The sequence below is a fragment of the Aspergillus stella-maris genome, assembly GCF_047715825.1.
Source record: "Aspergillus stella-maris strain CBS 113639 unplaced genomic scaffold BDV14scaffold_9, whole genome shotgun sequence".
NCBI lineage: Eukaryota > Fungi > Ascomycota > Eurotiomycetes > Eurotiales > Aspergillaceae > Aspergillus > Aspergillus stella-maris.
In genome coordinates, this window is record NW_027396803.1 from 196,248 (window position 1) to 216,571 (window position 20,324).

General features: G+C 51.2%; 6 protein-coding genes across 6 annotated transcripts; 5 read left to right on the top strand and 1 right to left on the bottom strand.

The window, feature by feature from the left end:
* Window positions 1-203: 203 nt before the first annotated feature.
* BDV14DRAFT_167680 (curved DNA-binding protein (42 kDa protein)) lies at window positions 204-2,318 on the top strand. Its single transcript, XM_073767728.1, has 5 exons — window positions 204-348; window positions 593-676; window positions 747-851; window positions 932-1,729; window positions 1,806-2,318. Exons 1-5 carry the CDS (start codon window positions 315-317, stop codon window positions 1,997-1,999), a joined length of 1,215 nt encoding a protein of 404 aa, XP_073631249.1. The 5' UTR covers window positions 204-314; the 3' UTR covers window positions 2,000-2,318.
* Window positions 2,319-4,253: 1,935 nt separating this feature from the next.
* Window positions 4,254-7,626, top strand: BDV14DRAFT_152446 (putative PHD finger domain protein). The gene is made up of 4 exons (XM_073766589.1): window positions 4,254-4,478; window positions 4,554-5,920; window positions 5,995-6,777; window positions 6,830-7,626. Exons 2-4 carry the CDS (start codon window positions 4,584-4,586, stop codon window positions 7,329-7,331), a joined length of 2,622 nt encoding a protein of 873 aa, XP_073631250.1. The 5' UTR covers window positions 4,254-4,478; window positions 4,554-4,583; the 3' UTR covers window positions 7,332-7,626.
* Window positions 7,627-7,920: 294 nt separating this feature from the next.
* BDV14DRAFT_197070 (dolichyl-P-Glc:Glc1Man(9)GlcNAc(2)-PP-dolichol alpha-1,3-glucosyltransferase ALG8) lies at window positions 7,921-9,720 on the bottom strand (the record flags this gene model as incomplete). The annotated part of the gene is made up of 6 exons (XM_073772590.1): window positions 7,921-8,445; window positions 8,496-8,635; window positions 8,683-9,176; window positions 9,228-9,421; window positions 9,481-9,559; window positions 9,644-9,720. 6 exons carry the CDS (start codon window positions 9,718-9,720, stop codon window positions 7,921-7,923), a joined length of 1,509 nt encoding a protein of 502 aa, XP_073631251.1.
* A 396-nt stretch (window positions 9,721-10,116) lies between these two features.
* On the top strand, window positions 10,117-12,008 carry BDV14DRAFT_152423 (putative lectin family integral membrane protein). The gene is made up of 7 exons (XM_073766588.1): window positions 10,117-10,390; window positions 10,452-10,518; window positions 10,571-10,641; window positions 10,703-10,883; window positions 10,935-11,129; window positions 11,176-11,707; window positions 11,765-12,008. Exons 1-7 carry the CDS (start codon window positions 10,302-10,304, stop codon window positions 11,890-11,892), a joined length of 1,263 nt encoding a protein of 420 aa, XP_073631252.1. The 5' UTR covers window positions 10,117-10,301; the 3' UTR covers window positions 11,893-12,008.
* Window positions 12,009-14,113: 2,105 nt separating this feature from the next.
* BDV14DRAFT_167693 (DDT domain protein) lies at window positions 14,114-18,213 on the top strand. Its single transcript, XM_073767729.1, has 8 exons — window positions 14,114-14,410; window positions 14,485-14,574; window positions 14,657-14,722; window positions 14,785-14,928; window positions 14,982-15,084; window positions 15,139-15,155; window positions 15,215-16,827; window positions 16,881-18,213. Exons 2-8 carry the CDS (start codon window positions 14,572-14,574, stop codon window positions 17,941-17,943), a joined length of 3,009 nt encoding a protein of 1,002 aa, XP_073631253.1. The 5' UTR covers window positions 14,114-14,410; window positions 14,485-14,571; the 3' UTR covers window positions 17,944-18,213.
* Window positions 18,214-18,446: 233 nt separating this feature from the next.
* On the top strand, window positions 18,447-20,267 carry BDV14DRAFT_167695 (coenzyme A transporter). The gene is made up of 2 exons (XM_073767730.1): window positions 18,447-19,009; window positions 19,073-20,267. The coding sequence occupies exons 1-2, from the start codon at window positions 18,680-18,682 to the stop codon at window positions 20,030-20,032; spliced, it is 1,290 nt and encodes a 429-aa protein (XP_073631254.1). The 5' UTR covers window positions 18,447-18,679; the 3' UTR covers window positions 20,033-20,267.
* The last annotated feature ends 57 nt before the right edge of the window (window positions 20,268-20,324 follow it).

Sequence of the window (20,324 nt, forward strand, 5' to 3'; positions counted from 1 at the left end):
TCCAATGAGGAAAGATCTATACTAACATGCCATATTCCTATATTTACAGGGCATGCCGTCATTTGATACAGTTTTCTGCCCTGTAAAAAGAAGGAACTGCCCTGTGTGCGGGCCCGGTGCCGTGTGGTTGGAAGCCCCGCCAATGATACGTCAGGTGCACACACGACCGTCCAGCTCCATACCTACCTAATTATGCTGCCGCAAAAGCTGTTTTTCTTCCTCCTCCACCTCTTCCTCCGCACGATTTGCCGATTTCAAGCTTGATACTTGCCAATCTCCTCACATCAGTGTGAGGTTACTTCTATTCATTCACAATGGCCGATACCGAGACCAAGGCTACCGAGGTTGGTAAGTGTTGACTGAATAGTGCCCCTCTTCTACAGTGCGAAAAAGCTCCGCGTTTGTGGGTTTCCCGCTGGCTACAGCGTCATAGCCTGATCGAGGCACGCATTGCTGTCACGACCAGATGTCTGCGAGCCTCGACCGCAAGGACTCAGTCCCGACCATGTTCGCATGTTCTCTGCTGGCTTCGAGCCTGTCCCACTAACTTGTCGCAACAACCACAGCTAACCATATCCTCGGCTGCTTCTAGACTACACCTTGAACAACCCCGACACCTTGACCAAGTACAAGACCGCTGCTACCATCTCGCACAAGGTCCTCGACGCTGTCTCAGGTGCGTTTTGGCTTAGCGCCATCGCCGTCTACGACTCTAAATCGGGACCGTCTATCTAATTCTACTCCAGCGCTATGTGTTGAGGGTGCTAAGATCGTCGAGATCTGTCAGAAGGGTGATGCTCTCCTTGAAGAGGAACTCACCAAGGTCTACAAGGGCAAGAAGATCACAAAGGGTGCGTTGCCAACCTTTGTTACCTGGCCTACCGCCTGAAAGTCTCGACGAAGTAATGTACTGACATACTTTTGTGGAAAGGTATTGGTCACCCTACGACTGTCTCTCCTAACTCTCATGTGACCCCTTTCACACCGTTGGTCTCGGACGCTGCGGATGCTGAGATCGCCCTCAAGGCTGGTGAGATCGCGAAGATCCAGCTCGGTGCCCAGATCGATGGATTCGGAACCATTGTTTGCGACATGGTCGTTGTCGGCGCCACAGAGGTCACTGGTCGCGAGGCCGACCTTATTCACGCCACTCACTACGCCAACGAACTTCTTCTGAGACTCATGGCTCCTCCTGGCCTCCTCGCGACTGGATCCGAGGAAGAGAAGAAGAAGGCTGCCGCCGAGCGCCCTCCTACCCAGGCTCGCATCACCCAGTTGATCGAGAAGGTTGCCAAGACGTACGATGTCAAGGTCGTCGAGAACACTACCAGCTGGCTCTTCGGACGCAACGAGATCGAGGCCGACAAGAAGATCATCCTCGCCCCTGATGCCGGTGTCAAGGGTGAGGGTGTTCCCGATGTTGGTGAAGTCTGGGGTGTTGAGGTCGGCATGTCTCTTGGATCCGGAAAGGTCAAGAACTTCGACCACCGTGCCACCCTGCACCGCCGTACCACTACCACATACCAGCTCAAGAGACCCAGCTCTCGCCAGGTCCTTACCGAGATCGTCAAGAAGTTCGGCACATTCCCCTTCAGTCTGCGACAGCTGGATGACGAGCGCGCCGCCAAGGTCGGTGTTGTTGAGTGCGTTCGTGGAGGTGTCCTGAGGCAATACGAGCCTGCTGGTGAGACTGACGGCTCTGCTGTCTCTCGCCTTCTGACAACCATTGGTGAGTTTCTGGCTCATCGCAATGCGATATGCTGAGATTTTTGGTTCCACGAAACACGAGCTAATAAATGATACAGCCATCACCAAGAACGGCGTCACCAAGCTCACAGCCCCTGCCACTCCTGACTTTGAGAAGGTCAAGTCGGACAAAAAGATCGAAGATGAGGAGATTCTCAAGATTCTTGAGCTCCCTCTCGCGAAGTCCACTGGATCGAAGAACAAGAACAAGAAGAAGAAGGCCAAGAAGGCCGATGGTGCCCAGGAGGAGTAAATAAGTTACTCGATTGGATGAAGTGTCGTTATATTGGTTGGACCTCCCTCATGAACCTGCCTCAGACCTGCAGTTTGAGATCATGAGATCATACCCTGCGGCTGCCTGACCGTTTACGCGATCCGTTGAAACAAACCAGAGATGGAGCGCTTGGTTGCTTGAGAAGAAGGGACTAAAGACTGAGCCGTTCAAGTGGTTTCGGACCTTTCTTCCGTTCTTCTACCTGTTGGGAGCCGTTGTCACATAACCTATACATAAAAAAGTCATATGAGTCACTTATGAGCAGAAGGTAGTCAAGAGAAAAAAACGAATTTCTGGTTGAAATATTGTTATACTTGTATATGAAGTGTTGTACTTTGCTTTCGGTAATTGGCTCGTTGCGCAGGTTGTCCGCATGAAGCCATTTAGGGGGGCCATCGGATAGTGTGTGCTCTCCTTGATCTCTGTAGGCCGTCAGAGTCCCAGCGCAACGGATTCTCCCCAACCCCCTTTAGAGTAGTTAGTCCTCAGCGAGTATATTCGACTTTCTGAACATTTGCGTCTTTGAAGTTGTTCGTGGCCGATATCCGAATGTGGCCGTGATGGACGGATGAGGTGTTCACCGATCGTTGCCACTTCCACCCGGACATATTCTCATCGCTAGATACATGGTGCAGTCTGCTAGGTGACTTGCAATAGAAGATCTGAAAGTATCCGACAGCGCTCTTTGCGGTGCTTCTAGTAAGTATTGTCCGGATGTTGGAAGCGCACTGGAGATATGCTGGGCTCTAGATGCAAGCGAATGACGAGCTCCAGAGGTGATAAAGACCCTTCTCAGAAAGTAAATGAGTTGAAGATAAAGACAGAGCAATACTGGACTGTTTGAATGGTAAAATGTGGCCCTTAAGTGGTGAGTGAAGCGCTGGGCATGGAAGGGCGAGTGGGCCAACGAAAAGGCTCAGTCTGCCTCATTCTCATCTTCTCTTCCTCTCTCTCTCTCCTCCGCTGCCTTCCATCCCCCTCCACTGACCCCCAACCTCTCTGCACTCAATCAGCTGTACCTGGAGTATCCATCTCAGCTTTTCTTCTCTTGTCTGCTTCTACTCTTGAAGCACTCTCCTTGCCCTCTTTCGCAAGCCATCAGACATACGCCCTTCCGAATACCGGAAGGGTTGCAGCTGGCTGCCACATTATCAAACCTCAACCCGGCGTCTTTTATATCATTCTCGTCTCATTCCTCTTTGCGACCAGAGTCGCCGATTTGAACCTAGTCTCCCCTCTCGCGTTTTGGGAGCGGACGGAGAAATCTCGTCTGTCGGGTGCTGAGAGCCCTCATCCTCACCTGCCCGAGGACAGCGCCACGCAAGGCAACACAGTCATTGTGCTGCCCTCCGTGATCTGATTCATAATTAACACATATCTCATCTTACTTAAGGTAACACGCTGTCTTCCATTTCCAGCTCTCTTCATTTACTTCTCATCTGCCATCGTCTCCTGATCCCTGCCCCTTGTCCTCATCTCACTTCCATCTGCATCCATCTACTTCTTCGCAACCGCACTTACACACGTATAACCCACTGCCCACATCATTGCTGAAGACGTGCAACTGACTCCCGCAGAGATATTAGGGCTTAAGGCACTTTCTTGTAATCTTGGTGATTATTGGGATACTGCTTTGAAGGCTACCGCATCTCTTCTGAACAAAGAACCCTCATCGGTTGCGGTCTGATTGCCCACAAAGACAGCCAACCAACTGCTAGCAGTAAGTCTTTGGGCCTTTACTATTTTTTATATCGATGTTCCGTTGCGCGTGCAAGAGCAGCCTTTCTGTTGGGCTTCAGCCAGGTTGGGCTCATCAGATGATTCTGGTTCATCATCGCGATAGCCCAAGAAGATAGATTCCATCTTCAATACCCTTTGCCCTACCACTGCCGATGATCGGAACTGCTTTTTATGCCTCTCAGCATTCAACTTTTGGTTGTTCTGTTTAGCTTCATCGTTGCATCAATGAGCGGTCACTGAAATGACTATATGCTGATCCTGATAGAACAACCACGTTGTTAAACCTCCACAAGACCCCTCCCAAGGATCTACGAAGCTGAGAAGCTCGCTTCTCATATATTTCTTTGGATATCGCGTACTCACAAACAGCTTTCGCGTGTTCCTGTGCTCTTGGACTGTAAGCTCCGAGAGGCGCAGTACGTGATCATCGCGTAAGGCTCCCAGCTCACTTTATAATCAAAAATACATACATCAGACTGTGTCTATTACTGTTAATTATGAAGTTCTGACATTTTGACCATCAGATTCAGGAGCCAATTGCGTGGTTGTGGCAGCTTCCGCGGTGAGCCCCTGGGAGGCGCGATTATTGGGGCTTGGTCCTCGAAAACTCCCGTTTCGCGAACTCCGCAATCTTTCTTCCTTCAACCGCGCGGGCTGGCCACGATTCCAACCAGCCACGCCGGCCACGGTTGCTGAGTTTCACAAAGTCTGTTGAGCAGTTAGTAATTTCCCAATAATCTATATCAAGTCCCTTTTTTTCGCTTCCTTCAGCGGCTAATTACGTGCGGCGCAGGACTCGTTCTTGTTCCCTGCCTTCGTTACGATGGCTAGGAATCTCCGCTCATCGTCACACGCAAGGTCAAACGATTCTCGCCCGTCAACACCAGCACGTTCAACGCCCAACATGGCTTCGTCCTTTACGGAATCTACCAGACCGCGCAAGCAACGGCGAACAGGGAGGACTTCTCGCGTGGCCACCGATCCGCTCCGAGACACGCCGGTTTCGAGTCAGTCGCAACCTGACCAGCATGACGAAAGCCAAACAAATGGAGTCAATGGTACAAACTCATTTGGAGAGGATGCGGAATGGAAGGAGCCCGAGCTCAGAGCTCCTGTACCAAGTTACGACGACACACCCTGGTCGGCGGTATCGAGTAGCGTGAACCCTGTACTTGGAACTATGCGCCCTCTAGGTGCATTGCCCACCGCCGCCGATCTGCGCAAGGTCGGATTAGTGCCATCAAAGCCGGGCACCCCCAGCATCGCACCCAGGAAAGAACCGCAACTTGCGGTTAATGGTGAGAAGAAGACCGACAACCCGCCAACTCCTCTAACACCAGCCGAGGAACAACCACCTGAGTTAATCATCCAGAAACCTTCAATCGAGGATGATCTAGCAGCTTTCACTGTTTTACCCGTTCCCAACTCAGCGGACGCTGATGGTGAAATGTTGAAGTCTGCATTTGAAAGCGCGCTACACTTGGCCTCGGATGCCGACAATCGCCCTGTCTTCAAAAGTCTCCTCCGCTTTTGGGAAAAGTGCGGTAACGACCCCATGGCGCTTAGTACTCTGGACGGTGTCTGTCATGAGTCACCCGACTCTTCTCAAAGGTCCATGTTCCAGGAGGTAATGCGAAGTGCTTGGAATGAACTGCAGTCGCAGGAGGTCATAGTGCACGAACATGCCACTCTACCGGTCCCGGCGCGGGCCCGCTCAGCCAGTAGTGTGTCTACGCTGTCATCAGCAAAATCGCTGGATGCCGAGACATACGCCCCTGCAGTCGTATCAGCAGCGCCGGCGGTTCGTCACCGGAAAGGAAAGCATGCGAAGAACGCGGCTCAGAAGAAAAACGTCGCGGAGCGTCGCTCCGTGCTTTCAGGCAATGGCTCACAGCGCCAGAGGGCACTGGATGACCCCGATTTCTCAGCAGAGGCTGTACAAGCGAAGAGAAGCCGATTACGGAAATCTCTTCCCAAGATTGTGGCTATGGAAAGTGGAATTCGTTCCTCTTTAGCTTCGAAACCGCGATCAATACTGTCATCGCCCGGTCCTTCGAGCATCGATGTTCCAGCAGGAGAGGCAGGGATACGCAGAGGACGGTCCGAGAGCGTAGCGAGCAGCGACGCCGGTGATAATAGGCGGCTAACACCATCACTAACGTACGTTAACATCTATACCCCGGCGCCTAATGGCGCTTTGATGATCTGGAATGCAGAAAACTAATTTGATTTAGTGATGACGAACCGGCCGATAACAACGACTACTGTCGCAACTGCGGAAAGAGTGGTCAGCTCCTATGCTGCGATGGCTGTGTGCTCTCGTTTCACTTTTCTTGCTTGGATCCGCCTCTCGACCCGGCAAACCCACCGGAAGGCGATTGGTACTGTCCGAAGTGCTCGATTTCCCAATCATTAAATACCCTCATGGGCGGCTTCGACAAAGTCTCAAATAGAGACTTTGCACTGCCACCGCGCATCCGCGACTTCTTCGCTGGAGTTCGCACAGGCGACGATGGTAAATACGAAGAGATCGCACAATTGCCGCGTATCAACCCCCGCGCAGCGCGAGGAAGTCGAGTAGGTCGCTACGACGACCCCTTCCTACTTCGAACAATAGATGCAAAAGGCAACCTCATATTTTGCGTCAAATGTGGCCGCACAACCAACGGCCGTCGGCCGATCATTCAATGCGATTTCTGCCCTTGTGCCTTCCACATGGACTGTGTTGATCCGCCTCTGGCTGTTCCCCCGACTCAGCGAGCTGGCAGCGACCGCCCTTATCATACTTGGATGTGTCCAAATCACGCTCTCCATGATATGCACTATACAGTCAAGGACGAAGAAGGATACGAGACGATAAAACGGATCCGTCGTCCCAAAGCGCCGCGTTACGTCGATATTGAAATTCTCCCAGAGCCAGATCAAGATGATAATCTTGAAGATCAGGAAGAGGAGGGCGTTACATATCGTGTTTCAGAAAAGGGAGTGAAGCTCGATTTCATCCAGAGAGTCAAAAGGTTAGTGATTACCCCCATGGTTGGTTACTGGGTTATATTAACAAAGCAACAGCGAAACCGAAAATCTCGCAGCGAAAAAAGCAGCATCAAACCAATACTTCGAATACGCCAAGACCCAATTCGACAACCTCACCTCAAAGGCAGAAGCCTTCTACGCGTCTCAAAAACCATACGCCCCAGAGGAGGAAACAACAACGGCAATCCTGAACTCGCGAACAGTAGCCGAGCGCGAGGCCGCCGCGAACCTGATCTCATTCGCGCAGGGTTACGAGGTTACGTGGCAGGGTGAGGAGAGCGGCCGGATAAGCCTGTTAATCGACCAGCTTAAGGCGAACGAGCCGAAGAACACGCCGCTGCCCGAGACGGAGATAGAGTCACTACAGGCTTTACAAAGGCTCATCGAGCAACGGATTAGTGCGCTAAAGCCGCAGGACAAGCCTGCTCCTGCTCCTGCTGCTCAACCTGAGTCCCAAGACGAAGCCCACCAATCGGCACCAACCGAACAACAAGCCCCAGCCTCACCACAAAGCCAAACAATAACCGACGCCCAATAACACCGCGATATACGACGACGTCACCTCCTTTTCCTCCCGCCCCCCTATTGAAAACCGGTCTAATATCCCACCCATAAATAACACCATCAGTTAACGATGAACGGCCCCCCTTTGGCTACGGATCTTCTTGACTTGTTTTTTCTTAGGTGTTTCCTTTTCCTTTTCCCTGTTTCTTTTGTCCTCAATTTCATTTCGGGCTTATGTATGTTATCTTAAAAGGGTCCCGGCGCATAGAGAGTATACTTCAAGTGCTTAAGGCTTAAGCACACTTATCTTATCTGCATTATCGAGCGTGTCGAATACTGCACTGCGCTGCATACACCTGGTTATCTAGCTATACAATAGGTAATAGGTGGCTGGGAAGGTGCGATTTTCGTTTCTACCGTGTTTTTTGCTCATCAATATCAATATAACTCTTTTTGCTTTTTTTCGTCTCTTTCTATACGTTATGCAGTTTGGGAGATTCAATTCGATGAATGCAATGATGGACATAATTATTCTATACGTACTATAGTACTATACTGCTTCTGAGATACAAGGTACAAAGCTATATAGGTGGTATACAGCGACTGCCTAGAAACAAAGTAATCTAAGACGTAAAATAAACAACCATGAAACCCACCCAACTCCCCACAACCCCCAGCGCCGAATACGCACTCGTAAACATCAGCGGGAGGAACTGCAGCCTATCCAACCCAAACACAAGCTGATGCACAAGACTCGTATAAACCAGCAACGGAATCGCAACGGTAATATAAAGCAGGCTGAATCGATCCAACAGAAACGTCCGTCGCCGCTCAGGAACAGGCGCAATGGCATCGAAAACGAATAGGAACAGGATCAGCCAGAGGAGCGTGTAGATTGTTTTGAGCGGGAATTCGGCGGCTGTGAAGAGGAGGGGGAAGAGGGAGACGTGCCCTGCTACGGCGATGGGGCGGAAGGCAGAGAAGTACCGGCGGTCTTTGAGGGCAATTAGGCTGAAGGGGATTATGATTAGGAGGATGGCTTTTTCATGGACGTGCCAGCCGAAGAGGAAGGAGGCGTAGCCGCAGAGGGTTAGGGCGCCGACGAAGTTGTCCCAGGTTGGGCGGAGCCAGAGTTTGGTTAGGGGGAGCTGGGAATAGATTAGATGGGGTTGTTGTTGGGGTGTGAGGGGAGGCGTACGAGTTGGAAGAGGAACGTTAAGGCGAATGTGTGCTCCTTTGATACTTCGGGGAGAATGGCGAAGGAGGTGTCACCGACTAGACCGCGGGTGACGCTCGAGAGAGCTTCCTGGTTCAAGGGAAGTCCGAGTTTTGGCGCGACTACCAGAATTAATGGGGATGTAGAGAAAACCATGAGTGATACGTACATGGAATCAGAACTCGGTCTGCGAATGAGTACATTGCCCAGACATTCGGAGCCCAGTAGGCATGGCATAAGCCTCTTGAGAACGGGAACAGCCTGTCCTTCAGCTGGAGGAGTTGACCCCAGGAAGCAAATGGACCAAACGCTACCCCAAACACAGTGACAACACTAACCCCAAGCTTGATAATGTTGAAGATGCGGGGACGGAATACTGATTTTGGATCCAGACAATACGCGCGCAGCAAGTAGACGAAGTAGGCGAGAGCAAGGTAGAGGTAGATGTGTTTCAGACACAGCAAGACGGCGAAGGTGATTCCGCTGTAAAGAAGTGTCGACTGCTTCCTAGCCCATACAATCGACAAGATCAGGATTCCATAGAGAAAGCCGTTGTACTGGAAGTGAATGTGGTCGATGATGAACAGCCCGGGAGACAGGAAAATCGACAAGCTGGCGGCATGGGCAAGGTGCTTGTTGGGTTGAGGGACGGACTTGATGAACCTGCAAAGCCTATGTCAGATATTGTGATATTTGCACGCATGCCGCACTGACCGACTGAGCGCAAAGTAAAGAACGAGCTCTGTCACAATCACCGTTGCCCTCTGGAAGTATACGGTCTGCCAGGAGTCGTAGTTGAGATTCTTGACGTCAAGCATCGCGGGGTCTACATAATGCGCCAGTTGAGAGAGCGCCCATTCAAATGCTGCAAAGAAGGGAGGGTAATCGAGGGTCCATTCTGACGTTTTCTAAACCAAGGCTCGTTAACTGTTGGACTCGCGACGTCGTGGAGGGGTTGTGTAGGTACCTCGTAGTACCATTCCTGCACCGGCAACGAATGGGTGATGGCTAGCCAATTGCGGTGGACTTCGAAGTCGGTCGATTTACTATGGCAAGAGAATGAGTGTCAGCAAGTATTGCATGAAGTAGAGCCAGCGCAAAGTATGAGGAAATGCCAGTAAATAACGTACTAGGCGGGGAAAAGGAGGATCTTGAACGCCGTTGCGACAATGGCGCATTGGGTCAGGGAGGGGTAAAAGTCAGCCATTGGAGCTGTAACTGGGCATCCCGGGTATAATATCAAAGAGCGCCAATTATCCGAGGCCAGAGCAGCTGTTTTCTGGAGAGCCCTCAGTTGGCTTTCTGTGTATCTTGGGAGAGCGGGCCGACGATCGATCCGGGGAGCGTGAGCACGTGACCGCGCGTCTCACGGAGCCTAGGCTCAGACGGGAGAAAGGCCAGTGTGTCCGTCCGTTCATCGTGGGGAAAGCTCCGTTCAACACTGCAAGCTCGACAGGCTCGACTTCTGCCGCTCCATTGACCCTTGCTCGCCGTTCTTTTCGCCGTAGCAGACTTCGCCTCTTTCCAATCGCTGCTACCCCTCAATATTCGAGTGGATCGCCATTGTTATTGTCTTTGTCTCCACGCTGTCCCGCCGCGGAGCTACCTCGAATCCTTGACCATATAGACCTTGTATTGTGTACCATTTTTGACGATCTCGGCTTTTTATACCCATTCTCAATATTTCAACCCTCCTACTTGGTTACTTTTTTGCCCAGGATTGGCCGGCCACTCAATCGTTCTTCACCAAGGCATAGCGGAAACCGGTGCCATCGGACTATATAGACCATGAAGATCGCAGCTTCATCCTTTCTTCTCTTCGCCGCTGTTTCGGCCCAAGCAGTGATCGACTCCTCGAGCTTTGGCCAGAGTGACATGTAACCTCCCATAATGCATCAGTCTCCTGCAAGTGTTCAGCATAGCTGACCTACTCAACAGCGTCGCACCAAACCGAGATGGCGTGCCGGGATGGGACCTAGAGGGAGAAGGACACACCCCTCAGATTGTACGTTTACCTTCAGCCTGGCTCGCTGTATTGGGGAAACTGACAATTGAAGCTCTCTAACAAAGTTATCCTAACACCCCCGTACCCTGGCAATACTCGAGGGTCTGCCTGGTCTCAAACTCCGTGAGTCACGTCATCTCTCATTCTGGGGTCTTTCGCTGGCTCAGGAGGCTAACTTAAACAGTTTACCTCAATCAGAATGGGCGGCTGAGTTTCAATTCCGAGCAACCGGTACCGAGAGAGCTGGAGGTAACCTGCAACTTTGGTATGCCAAGGACGGGAAAGCCAGAGTCGGTTCATCTAGCATCTACACAGTGGGCCAGTGGGATGGTTTCGCGCTGGTCGTAGACACCCACAGCGGAAGGGTAAGCTTTTCCAGTCTTAATGCTTATGCACCGGTACTGACATTCTACTAGGGTGGCAGCATTCGAGGATTCCTCAACGACGGCACAACAGACTACAAGAGCCACAGGAGTGTTGATAGCCTGGCTTTCGGACACTGCGACTACTCTTACCGGAACCTGGGACGCCCATCCGTTGTCCGCGTGAGGCACACTAATGCTATCTTTGAGGTCACCGTGGACGAGAAGCCCTGCTTCTCAACAGACAAGGTACTTCGTTTCATCCGAGAGTACTTCTCGTTTCTAACCGATGCAGATTACTCTTCCTGTTGGAAACACCTTCGGTATCACGGCTGCTACCCCTGAAAACCCCGATTCCTTCGAGATCTTCAAGCTGGTCCTTCAGACCGCTGCCTCCAGCTACGGAAAAGCTCCGCCTCTCCACCAGCAGCGCACCAACGAGCAGCAACCCATCGCCGCGCAACCTCAAGCTGGTACTCAACAAGCGCAGGCTATATCAAACGATATCAGCTCAATCAATGGACAATTTGTTGACCTCGGCAGCCGCATTCAGCTTATCAACAAGGCCACCAGCAACATTCTTCGCGAGATCCAGAGTCAAGGCTCTAAGGCTGACACCAGACAGTCGGACCTTCTCCAGCGACTTGCCACAAAGGATCAGGTTCAAGGCCTCGATGTTCGCCTTCAGAGATTGGAGCAGACACTGCTTACTATCCAACGGGATCTAGAAGGCAAGGACTACCGTGACCGCTTCAACCAGCTGCACGAGACCCTGCGGTCTTCGCATCTTAGTTTGACCGAGAACATCAAGGATAACTTCCTCAATGGTAAGATTGACTCTCTTCCCCGTTCTGATTGTATGCATTGCTGATAAATTGCAATAGTCATCACGGCATCCAAACCCCGCATGGGCTTCTTCATCTTCGCCCTTATCGGCTTCCAAATCCTCCTTGCCGGCGCATACATCATCTACAAGCGTCGCCGCGCCAACATGCCCAAGAAGTTCCTGTAATCGCATTGAGATCTGTACGAGTAACGGAAGATATGATTTGTTTCCTTTGTAAGCTCTTCCTCACGTGCATAGGATGTACCACCATGTTAGCTGGCACCAGCATTGGACGATCCTAGTATATCGTTTTCTTTATATTGCTTGTGATTGATTCGGCGCTTAGCTTTGTACAGAGTATAGTCTTTTCGTTTTGAGTAGCAGTGCGATATGAATGTACATCATGATACCTTCAAGTTCAAACCCATTGCAGAAAGACAGTTAGAGATGATGTAATACCCGCAGCAGTTTGCACCGTTTGAAAAATCCACGTGTGAATTTCCCGCCCGAGAAACCTTGACGGACCCACTTGATCCGCATGATCTAGACCCAACGTAGTTAGCCTCGAGCTAAATATGATCAGTCCGTTCGCTGGAGTAAGGCGCTGACGAGTGACCACTGACGACTCCGTTGCTTAGATGGGGCCGGAAAGGGATGCGTGCTAACTTACCAACTTATTGATTTGGTGTTGTAGGGGTAATTCAGGATGTTGGGATCTTGATGCGTGCTCCATAGTCTTCTTCAAATCCATTTCTTGAGCTAAATATTAGCTTCTTACTTTAGTACTGAAGTTTATTGTGGGGTCAGCCGTTTGAAGTATATTTTCTCTTCTGCACGGCATTCAAAAGCAATGCCAATGCCGCAAATCGGGAACCTGCAGTTTTCGGGTTTCAATAACACATTCTAGCCGTGCAGATGCAGCTGTCCGTATTATTTACGAACTGATGGGGTAGAAATAGGACGCTTTGACGTCGGTGCTACGAGCGACATCGCGTTAAGATCAAATAGCGCAACTCGTTCCATCTAGAGGAAGCTGGTGAAACAGGTCGAGGAACCGCGAGACTTCGCTTCATCCAAGTCGCTCTAGAACATATTCGCAGTCTGTGATTCCATGACATGCGCTCCATGGAGCGTTAGTCTGCATCTGCATGGCGAGTTTTGACGAGATATGCTGCCATTAGACGAATGAGCTGAGATTGACTCTGACAGCTCGCCCGCCCATGCGATGCTGAGAAGAGCGTCTCCTGCCTAGAGCATGCGCCTCTCAAAGAGTCACGTAGTTGATAATGGGGGTATTCCAAAGCGCGCGCGCCAAGGCAATCGCTATCTATGGTGTTCGCTTTCCATGTAATCCCTGGCGAACACGCGTATCGACCGACTGAGGCGTATATCAAAGTCCTTAGAACGTAGATTCCTCGTAAAGTAGTATCTAAAGGCAGAGTGAGTATTGTGCAAGGATCATGGTGCAGATATACCGGCAATGTATCGCGTTGCAAAAGTATGGATCGTGCAAGGTATAAGGACACAATGGCCTTGGCATTCATATGAGCGATTGCCGATAGAGATCACGAGCGTTCCATGATTACAAGCAAGATAATCAGGTCCAAAGGTACGGACAGAGGGCTGTTAAGAGGTCTTTTAGCCTTGGAGCGTTGTTTTGCTGACGTACTAGAATCGTCTTGCAATATCCGCTGTCTGGCGTGAACAAGACATGAGTGATGGTAAAAGCTCGAAAATATCAGGTACAAGCTTCGTTAGTTAGCCTAGATACAAATGGAGATCGTACTTAGTGACGTGGCGGGTTTGTAGATTTACCTGGCTCTTGCGTGAGATAGAAGGCCCAGGCGGGTCTGTATAGTCGATCAAGCATGCTCGCAACAAAGCATGGGCGAGAAGGAACTGCCGGTGCAGTGTCAACCGCGATAGAGGGGAAAGGGAACAAAAATAGCCGCTCAAAGTAGCATGAAAGAATAGACTGAGGCGCGGTGAATGGGAGTTGCAGGTGTTATTGTTCTTTGTCTACTGCACCAAGACCCTAGATGCGGCGAGGGTAGGCAGTTAGATTTTGAGTGGAAATAACTCTCAAATATGAATTATTGGCATCTAAGTAGGGCAGCAAGAATCGCGCGAAAAAAAGGAGCAGAACGAGTGCAAATACGACAGGGGATGGTGGAGGAGAGGAGCAGTGGAGGCGCAAGGAAGGCAGGCGACGGGCAAAGCAGAAGAGAGACTCCGGAGGCCAGAGGGCTGTGTCCCAAAGAGGAAAAGCCTCCTCCGCTCGACGTCCAATGCAGCATGAGCCAATCAGGACCAGGCCTTGGCCCTCCAGGGCTCCCTCTCGATCACCCGGTTCTGCCGTGCGGCGACCGCTTCTCGCTCTCCTTTCCTCCACTACTGTCTTCTTTCTGAAGCTTCTTCGTCTCTTCTTTTCTTTCCCCTCTCACCTCCTTGACTCCCTGCTACCACCTCCGCCTCTCCCCCGCAGCGCAGCGACAATCTATATACTTCGCTTCCTCCCGATCCGTATTCCGCAGCTTACAATTCTCGAGTATTTACATTGACTTTCTTTCGCTGCCTCCGGACCAGGTAGACGTACCTTTGGGCTATCCCTGCGCTCTCTCACTCGGCATCATCTTGCTTCTACATCATCGCCCGCGTCACCTCACACCCCGGCTAGCGGCGCGACATCGACGCGTTTCTCGAGGTACACCCGCCGCATACCGGGCTATGTTCGGTACCGCACCTTGCGCTGCATGCTAATCATAATTCGCGCAATAGGAAACCCATGCGAGCATCGTCGGTCGTTCCCGAATTCCCCTCATCTTTCGACGCGTCTCCTTGCCTGTGCAAATTATACAGATCATAATGGTGCGTTGATAGCTCCGAAAGCGCCGCGAACCCAGATCGCGACGACTGATAGACGTAATTGACCAACACCCGCGACACCTAGGTGCTCTTTAAGCGAAAGCCCGTTCAATACCTCCCCCGTCCCGTTATCGAAGATGACAGCTCCGAGGCACGTATACCCCGCCGAGATTCGTGAGGCGCAAGACCACTAACACGCATAATTGCGCGCAGGTCTGGGTTATCTCAGAGACGAACGAGGTCTTCACAAACTATGAATCGTATCTGCAGCGCATGGATTTCTACAAGCAAAGAAAGTTTATCTGCGAGATTACGGGTCATTCGGGGTTAAATTTCTTTGAAGCCTTCCGAAGTGAAGTAGGTTGACCAAGACTAGCAAAGAGTTGCAAGGCTGACTAGATTTCCTTCAGATGGAAGAATCGCGAGAAGTTAATAACTCTTTCCCAGAAGCTCTGAAGGGGCCTATCTTGCGCCGGACACAGTTTTCCACAGTATCGCGGGTCGACAATCTCGGTAAGTGACATAAGATCAACCTAGGTCCCCCAACTTGACTGACGACGACAATAGTGGACGAAATATTTGAAGTGAGTGTTGAGCAGTTACTTTACCATGCACGCTGCGTTCATCGACTGACCCAATATAGGAATTCAAGGCGGAGTTTTACCCTGGGGAGCCGGTTCTCATTGTGTTGGACGATAATACGCGCCTGCATGGAATAATCAGAGATAAAGCCAACTTTCCTGAACAGCTATTTCCGGATGGAACCGTTAAGACACCTGCTCACGCGACATACCTGGTCAAAGTTCTGGATCGTCCAAACGAGGAGGCACTGTTGGACCAGAACCATATCGTTCGTGATAGGAAGACATTCACTAAGCAGATGCTGCGCGCCTTTATCAAGAACAATGTGACGCGAGAGTCGTGGAACGGCGCCCCTTGGCTCGTCAAACCGTCGATTGCGGAGGAGTTTAGGATATCTACGGAAGTACCGAAACACCTGCAATATGGAGCTAGGGTTGCTGAGAAGAAAGCGCAAAAGAAGGCTGATCAGGAGGGATTCTTCGGATTTTTCGCATCGCAGCAACTACCGGAACTGAAGCCAGCAGTAAAGGGACAGAAGGTAAAACCATCTGCACAGGATTTAGCGCGGTCGGAAGAAGCACAATTTCAGGAGTATAAACGTTCTCTTAACGGCAACCCAAGCTTTCTAGTTGGCAATAAACCAACCAACGGACCCCCACGACCCGTGAAGTCCCAGGAGGAACTCGAGCAAACACCTCAACCAACTCCTAGTGTCGTGATCAAAGCTGAACCGCCGAGGCCACCGTCGCCCCCGCCCATCAAATACCCTATTGAAGATCTCGACATACCGCCCAACCGCGAGAAGAAGAAGCAGCGCCCCCCACTAAAGTTCCTGAAAGCAGATGAACTTGACGATTCAGAGGATGAAGACCTTTTGCAAGACGCCATTGAGATGGAATCAGTAGGCCCGCTCCTCGAAACGTGGAACACACTGAACGTGTATTGTGAGGTATTCCAGCTGGATTCATTTACTTTTGATGATTTCCTGCAAGCAATGCGGTTCTCATCAGATGAAGTCGACTGCCAGCTTTTTACTGAGCTTCATTGCGCCGTGCTCAAAAAATTGGTCAACGCGGAAAAGGAGAACAATGGCGCCATTCAAATCTCCCTTCCGGAACTTCCCATTGAAGAGTCAGAGGACTCTGATGAGGAGGAAGGAGAGGAGGAAGATGATCAAGAAGAGACCGAAGATACACCTGAGCCGGCCGTGACCAGAATGACGACCCGGGGCAGTCTGGCCAAGGCGGAGGCGGAAAATTTGAAGTCCCTGGTAAACGGCGAGCCTGATCCAAATGAGGTCAAGACTCATTGCGCGAGCGAAATGTTCCCTGAATATGGCTGGATTGACCGTCTGCGCCAGCGGGACTTCAAAAATGGTGGATGGGAGATGATTATGGTTGGACTTCTACATCAATTGTCTGCCCGTCCGCGGATGGAGAAGATCTGCAATCAAATCCTCGAACATCTTGCGCCTCTTGATCAAGAACCGACGCAAGATACTGTGCGCTCGCAATACGCCGTTATGGACGTCAATTTGCGAATCCAAGCCCTGCAAATCATTTGCATGCTGAGCCTGGAGACGAAGGCTATCCGAAACTACTTGGAAGAGTGTAGCAACCAGATGACAGAATTCCGGAAAGAGAAGATTGAATACCAGAAGGCCCGCAAAGCAGCGTAAGTTTGGATCCCAGGCGCTCTCAATCCCAGATGGCTAACTTTTTTTATAGACTCGAAGAGCTTCGTAAGCTACATCAGGAACGAAAGGCACTCCAACCGGAACCGGAAAAGTCACCAAGTCCTATACCTGAGCTGGAAGCCGCAGAAGACACGAAGATGAGTGGTATGGACGGAGATTCGCAGGTCGACTCCGAGGTCGAGGGTACACCGCAGCGGTCTCTTCGTGGTGGTGCCGATCGGCTTATTGAGCGAAAGCGCAAGCTAGACGAAGAACGAGAGAGAAAGGAGCAGCTTGCCAAACAGCCCAAGGGCTCCAAGCAGTACCAGCGGGTATTGAAGAAGATTGAGGAACAGAAAGCTGCTGTCGCCAAAGCCGAGGAGAAGATCATGGTCATTGACAACGATCTCCGGGAGGCTGACTGTCCTCGAACACGGTGTCTTGGAAAAGACCGTTTCTGTAACCGATATTGGTGGTTTGAGCGCAATGCTATGCCGTATGGGGGTATGCCTAACAGTTCAACCGCGGAGGCCAAGTATGCCAACGGCCGCCTCTGGGTTCAAGGTCCCGATGACATGGAGCGTCTTGGTTTCATTGAGCTCCCGGATGACCTCAAGAAGCAATATCAGAAACAGTTCCATGTGTCTCCAGTTGAGCGCAAAAAGCACGATGAAGGTCCTACACGGCTTTCGCGGGCACATGAGTGGGGTTACTACGATGAGCCGGACGCGATTGGAAAGCTTCTAGACTGGCTTGACTCTCGCGGCGAACGCGAAACAAAGTTACGAAAGGAGCTTCTTCTCCAGCGCGACAATCTTGCTAAGTGCATGGAAGCCCGCCATGACTTCCTGTCCCGAAAAACGGAGGATGACCCCGAGGACATGCCGGCCAAACGGGTGACAACACGCAACAAGACTTATGTCGCCGACGAGAAGCACCGATGTTTGAACTGGCGGAACTCGACAGCTCTTACGGAGAACGGGCACCTTCATGTTGACGCTCCTCGACCATCCAAGCGGGCGAGGAAATCGGGCGGCGATGACTCCAAGGAGGTTAAGGCCACCAACAGACAAGGCAAACCGCTTACGAGACAAGGCGGACGATACAACTGGTAAATATTTCTCTCGCTATCAATTTTTTTGCATATTAGGATCATATGGGCCATTGCTTTTTCGGCCAAGGGCGTTGGGGTTTGGGGTTTCTGAACAGCACTTTTGTTGGCGAGGCGCCCAGCACTGAAAAGGGGAACTATCGCTTTCCGACATGAGGGACATGACCATCAACATTGGACTCGACTATACAGCGTACATTGCATATCTAGAAGGGGATTTGGCTGGTTGGTGTTTAGCACAGATGTATTTAGCGTGATTACTAAGATAGAGCACAATCATGTGAATCTTTGACTTATGCAGGTCACCTGACCGTATCTGATCCAATCAGAATCTTGACAAAGCAAATCCACCAGTCGGATAGCCCTGCGTATAATGACGGTATTACATTAAAGATACGCGCACGATGCAGGGTATCGGCATGTCAGGGCGGTAACGTATCCGCTCTGCCTTCGGCGCCACTATGACGCTGGGCCGCCTCTGCTCCAATGTTGTGAAGATGATTATTATTCACTGTCTACAACGATCTTCATACATGCTTCTCGGCTTTGCTTGAACCTCTAAAAAAACACCATAAATCTTAGGTACCGTTCAACGACCTGCGCATTCTCCGCATCGACACACCCCGCTTCGGTTTGCCTCGCAGATCCATGGCCGCGTTTATCCGGTAGTCCGTCGGCCCCAGATTCTCACCTCCTCAGATCAACCGAGCTTGCGGCCTTCCTTGCCTGTCAGAGCGCCCATGTCTGCTGCCCCTACCGGCCATGCGCAAGCCGACTCCTCTTCTGCCGCATCAAGACCTCCTTCCTCGAGCACAATAAAGGACTCTCAGAAGTCCCGGAGTCCCTCCGCTTCCCAGCAGATGGAGCCCGCATCGGCTTCACACGTACCGCGGCCGGCATTGCATAACGGTGGCAGCGGGGCAGTGGTGGCTGGCCCTCACGCGACCACCGCCGATGAGACGTCACATCAACAGACCCAGAGTAATCGCAGTGGTGGGAAGGAGAAGAACAAGAGAAGTTTCGACTATCTCTTACGGAGTGGATTTGCTGGAGGAGTAGCTGGTTGTGCGGTAGGTTCTTTCTTTCCAACCCAACTGTATGCTGGAAGATATATTTACGCATAATATTTGCAGGCCAAAACAGTCGTTGCGCCTCTCGACCGAGTAAAGATTCTTTTCCAAGCGTCGAATCCTCAGTTCGCGAAATATACGGGAAGTTGGGCTGGGCTCGTATATGCTGTTCGAGATATCAAGCGATATGAAGGTGCTCGGGGTCTCTTCCGCGGTCATTCCGCGACTCTTCTTCGAATATTTCCATATGCCGCTATAAAGTTCCTTGCGTACGAACAAATACGTGCTATATTCATACACTCCCGCGAGCAGGAAACACCTATCCGCCGCCTGGTCTCAGGCAGTCTGGCGGGGATTACCTCGGTCTTTTTCACATATCCGCTAGAACTGATTCGAGTGCGGTTAGCATTCGAGACGAGCAAGTCGTCTCGCTCATCGCTCACTGACATGCTCCGACAAATATACGGCGAGCGAATAAAGCAACCGAAAGACCTCGGAACCGTCAAGGAAGCCGGCTCATCGGTTGCCGCCGCCGCCGAAAGCGTCACATCTACCACACGAAAGATCATCCCCAGCTCAGGGCTCGCCAACTTCTACCGCGGGTTCACACCGACGCTCCTTGGAATGCTTCCCTACGCCGGAGTTTCCTTCCTCACCCACGATACAGTAGGCGACTGGCTGCGTCTACCATCAATAGCTCCCTACACCACAATCCCTCAACCCGACTCATCACGCCGACCCCAGCTAACAGCCGCCGCCGAACTCTTCTCCGGCGCAATCGCCGGTGTCGTCTCGCAAACATCCTCATATCCCTTCGAAGTCATGCGCCGCCGAATGCAAGTCGGCGGAGTCGTCGGTGACGGTCGCCGTCTGGGAATCGCAGAGACGGCGCGGATTATCTTCAAGGAGCGAGGCTTCCGCGGGTTCTGGATCGGGTTGACGATCGGCTACCTTAAGGTTATACCCATGACGGCTACGGGATTCTTTGTTTATGAGCGCTTGAAATGGCAAATGGGCATTTAGACTGCTTTCGCCCGACATTCTGCTTTGCGAAATTTTAGAACTTTTTTTTTTCTTTTTTCATATTTGTCGTCTTTTCCTGTTCGGGCGTCCGTTGGGTTGGTTGTCTCTGGTACCACATCATACCCGTTGTCTTGCATATTTGGCCGCAGACTTGGCCTAAGTGATATAGCTGCTGTAGATAAGTGTTTATGCTGAATACAAAGATTAGAATTTTAAGAGGAAAATTATTTCATGACAATGACATTTGCGCCTGTTAATAGCGTCGGTTGTCTTGCCTTAACGACTACCAAAC